Source organism: Urocitellus parryii, chromosome 7, assembly GCF_045843805.1.
Source record: "Urocitellus parryii isolate mUroPar1 chromosome 7, mUroPar1.hap1, whole genome shotgun sequence".
NCBI classification, from domain to species: Eukaryota; Metazoa; Chordata; class Mammalia; order Rodentia; family Sciuridae; genus Urocitellus; species Urocitellus parryii.
Genome location: NC_135537.1, coordinates 179,684,441 through 179,691,152, shown reverse-complemented (window position 1 = coordinate 179,691,152; position 6,712 = coordinate 179,684,441). Strand labels below are relative to the sequence as shown.

General features: G+C 56.4%; 1 protein-coding gene across 3 annotated transcripts in view; it reads right to left on the bottom strand.

Moving 5' to 3' along the window:
* Nucleotides 1–527: 527 nt before the first annotated feature.
* Sec14l1 (SEC14 like lipid binding 1) overlaps nucleotides 528–6,712 on the bottom strand; it is a 48,836-nt gene continuing 42,651 nt past the window's right edge. For 2 of the 3 annotated variants that reach the window (XM_026404745.1, XM_026404746.2), the window contains exons 14-18: nucleotides 5,990–6,124; nucleotides 4,132–4,383; nucleotides 3,199–3,377; nucleotides 2,723–2,824; nucleotides 529–1,063 (exon numbers count right to left, since the gene is read on the bottom strand). In XM_026404745.1, coding sequence (XP_026260530.1) covers nucleotides 1,048–1,063; nucleotides 2,723–2,824; nucleotides 3,199–3,377; nucleotides 4,132–4,383; nucleotides 5,990–6,124 — 684 coding nt within the window. In that variant the 3' untranslated portion in view covers nucleotides 529–1,047. Of the gene's footprint in view, nucleotides 1,064–2,722; nucleotides 2,825–3,198; nucleotides 3,378–4,131; nucleotides 4,384–5,989; nucleotides 6,125–6,712 lie in introns of all 3 variants that reach the window. The other variant, XM_026404748.1, reaches the window with a different exon arrangement.

The window sequence follows — 6,712 nt, the reverse complement described above, 5'->3', positions numbered from 1 at the left end:
CGAGGCACCTGCTTCATAAGGAAACACCCCATCAAGCACACCATGACGGCCACAGAAGAGACACAGCATGGCTTCTTCCAGACACCGGATCGCCACCACTGGGTCTCTCTTCTCACAGGGGCACTGGCTCAGCTCCACTCTCCCCTGACAGTCCTGCCAAGGTAAGCATTTCCTTGAACTTCAGAGCACTGGTCCTCTGGCCTTGGAAAACCTCTCCTTCCCTCAGCTCTGCAGTCTCCAGTGAATTTCACACTCAGGAGGGACTCTGAAGCCAGGTGTGGTGGGGCCAACCTGCAATCCCAGTGTCTCGGGAGGCTAAGGCAGGAGGACCGCAGGTTAGGGGTCAGCCTCAGCAACTCAGTAAGGTCCTAAGCACCTGAACAACTTAGTGAGACTGTCTTTTGTCTCAAAGTGAAAAATATAAAGGGCTGGCCTGTGTTCAATCCCCAGTACCAAAATAGAGAGAGAGAGAGAGAGAGACACTGAGACTCTTTGACAATAAGAAAGACACTCTTTTCTTAAACAGTTCACATTTATTATTGGTAACAATAAAAAAATCTTTTAAAGACTATCAGTATTGTATTACCAAGAGTGAGGTAATATGTTTACAAAACATTTAGGGAATTCTGATATGCAAATAATGGATTTAGGAAAGTGAATTAAGACACTAGTAATAGAAGGAAGAACCAACAGAATCATTGGAGCGTCAAAGGGAGATGACAGCAGCATTTCAAGAGCGGCAGGGCACGAGACGTCGAGAGACGCGCAGCTGCACAGGGAACCCTGTGCCCGATCCCTCACAAGACGAGGGGCCCCATGCTCCCGAGGGCCACCACGCTCCCGAGGGCCTCGGGCACCGTGCAGTCCCATGCTGCTCTCAAGTCTCAGAGACACAGTCAGCTCTCTGGGGATAAAAGAGTTCCACTTCTGAACCAACTAAAAGGAACGCGTCTTCAGCCTGGGGTGGGGCATGGCTGCAAGTCAAATGCTCTAGAAACACCTCTGGGCACGTGTGGACGGGTGAGTGAAGCACTTTCTTGGCAGCTGTCAGCAAAATTGCCATCTGAGACAGAGAGACAGACAGAGACAGGAGAGAGACAGGGAGAGAGACAGGGAGAGAGAGACAGGAAGAGAGAGAAGAGGGACCATCCTCAGGTCCTTGTAACTGGAGATGGGAAGCTCTGACAGCGCAGATGTGCTGGCCAGCCCTGCCATGCTCTGGGAACGAGGCTTCGGTGTCAGCGAGCTGCCTTACAGGGCAAGGGCAGGCGGGACCCGGGGGGTCCGCGTGTGCCTCAAGGTGCACAGGCACAGGAGCCAGAGGCCTCCTCTGGCCAGGAGCGGGGCAGTCAGTTTCTCCCAGGCTCACCCGACCTACTCATGGGGTGCACACTTGGCCTCCACACAGCTCTCTGGTCACATGGCGGCTCACCCAATGCCCAGGCTGAGTCAGAGCACCGCGATCTAGGACTGTGAAGGCTGTGTGGCGTGGTGCACATTTTCAAAACCCCTGCCACACAAAACACACATTGCACGTCTTCATCACACAACCAACCCTATGTGACTCCTGGACAGATTCATAGATAACGTGCCTTTCTCATTAAAAACTGGGGGAGGGGGGTAAGAGGGCAAAGTAGGCTTGGTAGTTGGAAATCAAAAAGAAAACGTAAAAAGCAAACCGATCTCATACTCGGATTTGCTTCCGAGGACTCCTTTGTGACTCAAACTGAGCTTCCGGCTGCTGCGCGCACCCACAAGCACCTGCACACGCATTAAGTTTCCACTTACAAACGCAAAGGGCTCCTACAGCCCCATGCCCTCCTCAAGTGACCCTGCGGGAGCCTGCTGGCAGCTAACATTCACTGCCACAGCTTCCAAACAGCAAATATGGCTGTTTCCAGAACACCCTCTAAAGAATGGCCGGAGCAGAAGTGGCCGAGCACAGCGAGCTGCTAGAGCACGCAGGAGGGGTGGGAAGAGCGGCACCCAGAGGGAAAGGGAGAACACCTCCACCCAAGTTCACAGAAAAATTCTACTCTGAAATATATCGAAAGATTTGAAAAGGAGAGAGAGAAAGCAATGTTTAATGATGGTGGCATTTTCCCGGAGTTGCGGGCGCCCCCGAGAACCCCTCCTGAGCCACCAGCCCCACTCAGGAACAGCAGCAGGTCGGCCCTAGGACTAGGTGCTGCTACAGGCTGCCCGAGTCCTCCAGAGGAAAGGACTCGGGGGGCTTCCACCGGATCCACCGACCATCTCGACTAACAGGGAGCCACAAGGACCGCGGTGCAGCTTAGGGCAAGCAGCTGGGGGCTTCTGTTCCCTGGGAGGAGGTGGGCTTGGCTCTGAAGACGTCATGGGAAGTCATTCACTAGCGGACAAGGTGGAGCTTGTTGGAAAAATTTTTTGCATCAATATTTGAGACGAAGTCAATTCCTTAACTGGCAATATAAACCATTTTTCTTTCGAGAGAGCCCTTGCGCTCTGGTTTGATTTTGTGCACGCTGTGTATAAAATCTATGGCTATCGAGTTAAGGTCAGGGTCAGAGTTAAGACTACCTGTCGACAGTTCTGGGACGGCGTGGCTAGTTTACCATCTGGATGGCTAGAGCTACCTAGAGGGCGAGAGGAGGCTGCTCAACGTCGGTGGGCGGCCGGCACAGCTGGCTGTCGAGGCGCGGCCATCCCCTCCACACAGTGGACACAGGCTTCGCGGCACTACCTGGAAATCATGGAGCTGGAGTGAGACTGGCTGGAGGTGGTGGTGGTGGCGCTCAGCTGGGAAAAGCCACTGTGGCTGGACTCCAGGCTGGTCATCGAGCCTCTGCAGATGCAGGGAGAAGAGGTGTGAGGACCCAGCCACAGGCGCCCGCTGTCCACACTGCTGCGGGCTTCCCACCCATCCTGCTCTCTGCCCCCTCTATGCCGCCCCCGCCCAGTCAGGGGGAATGGGCCACGAGCGTCCCATCCAGGGACAGCTTACCCCGGCCCACACACAGCTGACACGATGCACAGGCAAAGGCTGCGTGCGCTGCTGCTCTGACACCCCTCGCCACAGCTGTGCAGTCAGAGCCAAGGAAGGGGCCCAGCGCTGCCCAGGAGGCCGGACCCACCATCCCTGCTGCGCACAGCCGGCTCTGGGGCCTCTGCTGAGCACCCTCACCCTCAAGGACGCCTGTGTGGGGAGGGAGCCCAGACCTGAAGTCCTCGGAGCCGATCACTTCTGTGTAGTACATCACTTTGCACTTGTGTGAGGACACCTGCAGGGAGGCCAGCACGTCGTCCACCCGGGGCAGGTTGGTAGCCGCACACGCCGGCATGCTGTGGAACTTCCACTGCAGGATGTAGAAGCCTGGCCACCTGGTCACATGAGAGCCCTGGAGCAGCGGGGGAAGCAGGATGAGGAGGACTCCTGACAAGCCCCATCCCACAGTGGGGCTGCCGAGTGCCGGGGCGCTGTCTCCCGGCCCCAGGGGGACGCGACAGCAGTCAGTGATCGTCTGGGACAGGACTGGAGACCTGCTATCTGGATCACCATCAGGAAGGACTTCGACAACATCCTTCCATCCACGATCAGGCCTGTCCCAAGGCCTCCAACAAGAGCTGGGAAGGCCACAGGAACTCCCCTCCCAACTGTCACCTTGCAAAATCCCATCTCTACTATGGAAGGCCAGAGGCACCCGGGGCGCTGCCTAGACCGGAAAGCGGCACCCTTAAGGCTGAGGTGAGCCGCAGAGCATCTGGATGTAGACCAGTGTGCCTGGCCACCAGCAAGTGGCTCCCTAAGTTCTGCTCCTCTCCATGGTTCTCCTCTGACAAAGACAAGGGCAACCCCTCAAGTCCCATCCAGCGCATGTCATCTGAAGGCCAGCGGTGTGTGTACACACTTTCTCCTGCCAGACGGCCCTTCTGTGCAGCGGAGTCCTGGGCTGCCTGCACCCTTCTTGGGTGGGAGCTCCCGCTCAGGGCCCGAGACCCACGGGGATTCCTGGGTCTTTCTGGCCTGGCAGCTAGGCACACCCTGCCCTCCACCAACAGCAGAGCCTCCAGTAGCCACCGGGGTGGGGCAAAGCAGGGACACCCACTGTCAAGAGGAGGCCCCCATAGAGCGTCACGAACACGTGACTTTACCTGCACACTTTCTCCTTCTTTGCAAATCAGGGGCGACTCCACCATGCTGTAGTCGCGGCCCAGCTGCCAGACCTTGTCTATGAGCTGCACGTTGTTCCCGCCTGGAGAGGTGATGCTGTGGGCCCCCAGGGAGTCCTTCTTGGGGGGCTGCGGAGACCTCTTGGAGTGATAGATATTAAAGACAATGTCGCCTTTGCACACGTCAAAATCCCAAGTGATCACAGAAGCAGCATCCACAATCTGAATGAGAATCTGGAAAACAGGAGGGGGAGTGACTCAATCGCACGTGTGAGGCCCACGCTTACAAGCCCTGCAGGGGCCTTCCGGCCCAGAGGTGTGAGCCAGGAAGGGGCAGGAGGGACGGGCAGGACTGACAGGCAGGGGTGGTGCCTTCACCCAGGTCACTCAGCCCTCCAGGGCCCGTTCCCTCTCATTCGTTCTTCTTTCCCCAAAGGCTCCTGCTACACATCGTGGAGGTGTGAGCCACTGCGCCTCTATGACCTGCGTGTACCCTCCAAAGATGCCCAACAGCATCTGCAGACAGCTTTCTGAAAGACGGTCTCCCAACCTAAGACGGGACGCCTGGGGAACTGGACACAGGGGGCTGGGGCTGCTTGGGGCTGGGGAGCAGCAAGGCCTGGAGGAGAGCAGGGGAGGCCTGGAGGGCACAGGCCACACACAGGAGTGCAGCTACACCAGACAAGCTGGAAGGAAGAGATGAGCTGTGAGGGGTGCCGAGTGCCCTCCAGAACCCGGACCTCAACCTGCAGTGAAGAGTCCCCAGCAGAGAGGTCAGCATCAGTTTCAAAGACTAGTGGGGGAGGGGCAGAGCTCTGTGTGGACTGGCCTCTGCGGCTCCCTCTGGAGGCCAGCTGTGCCCTTCAGCACGGCCCCTCTGGAGGCTGAGGAGCAGGCCTATGGAGCACGCCCTCCTCCCTGCTTCGCCCCGGGTGGTCCTGCCTTGGACTTGTGCCTCACTCATTCCCAAAGCAGAGCGCAGGTGTGGTAACAGAGGCCACTTCTAACAGGGACAAGCACAGTGCCATGCACCCTCAGATACGGATCCATACAAATCACCTCAGGACAGTGTGAAAGGGGGCGCATCAGGCTTCCTCTGCCGTTCAAATCACGGCTACAGCCTCCCTCATCGTCCACCCGCCAGGGTCCGTCTGGTCAGCTGCTAGGAAGACATCAGCAACAATGACCAGCAGGTGGCTGAGCAGGAGCTGCCATGGCAGAAGCAGTAAGGGTCAGCTCCTGGCCACCACCCTGGGCAGAGACAGCAGTCTCTTGACCCAGCACCCCTCGTGTGAAGTGCTGACACCCAGCCAGGACCCAGGACCCAGGACCTTGCGGAGTGGCCCTCACACTCAGGTCACCTGCACTGTTACAGATACGTGGGGACTTCATGCAGGGACACTCTGGCCTTTGCACTAGTGTGACAGCAAGAAGAGGAAACAGAGGCCGGCTGCTCCCTCCTCACTCCCCTGCACTGACGGAACTGGCAAAGCTCTGAAGAAACTCCACCAAAGTGGACCACTCAAGGGAAGCCTGGTCAAGGTGACCACTGAGTAGCCAGCTCAGGGGTGAAAGCAGGATTCCGACAGGACAGACTTGTTCCCCATGTCTGTGTCAAGGCTCTCCAGCGAAACAGGGCAAGAAACCAGGCCCCCTTCAAGGCTTTGGCCACACAGTGGTTTTCCATCTGAGAGACCCGCTCTTCCACGTGGTCATTTACCAAGATAGACCATCAGGGACCTGAAGACCCAAGAGCAGAAAGGCCAGCGGCTCTTCTGATGGGCGCCGGGCAGCGGGCAGCAGGGCTGGAGCGGCCCCTGGGGCGGCCGGGAAGGCGTACCTCGTGAGGGGCTCCTTTGAACACACTTGCAGACTGGTAGATGGTCTCGGTCCAGAGCTTCAGGTCTTCGTTTTCCAGCTCCTCCGCAGTCCTATACAGAGATTTGGGGACCAGTCCACCCTCTGGCACTTCACACTGGAAATGTAAACACAGCCATGAGAGCTGTGCCCACAGCCCACAGCCCGAGCCCCCGTCCGCGCCCACCGACCTCCTGGGAATCTAGACAGAGCCCTGGCAAGGCCCAGGCAGGCCGTGCAGCCTGCGAGCTACTGTGGAAAACCACTGCAGTCCTGTGTTCTACTCTGAGTAAACACGAACAAGTTAAAGATGGTTACCACAGAATTCACGCTAATATGCAGGAGGTACTGGACTCAATTACTACAGCTGGTTTTTATAGGAATTAGAAGACTTTCTATTGCACTACAAAGGAAACACATTATGTTAAGAAAGTTTTATTCCCAAGAACTACAGGCATTATTTTTACATAAAGTCTTAACTGGAGCTGGTTACGCAGGTCACTGATAGAGCACCTGCCTAGCACGTATGAGGACTCGGTTCAATCCCCAACACCACAGAAAAGAAAAAAACAAAATAATCAAATTTATAGTCAATTACTACCAACGAATAAAGCTTCCTGTATAATCAAGGTCAAACGATCAGTCTATACCATCACCCGCTATCAATAAAGGAGAACTTGAATTTGCAAGAAACAGGCAGTGTCCT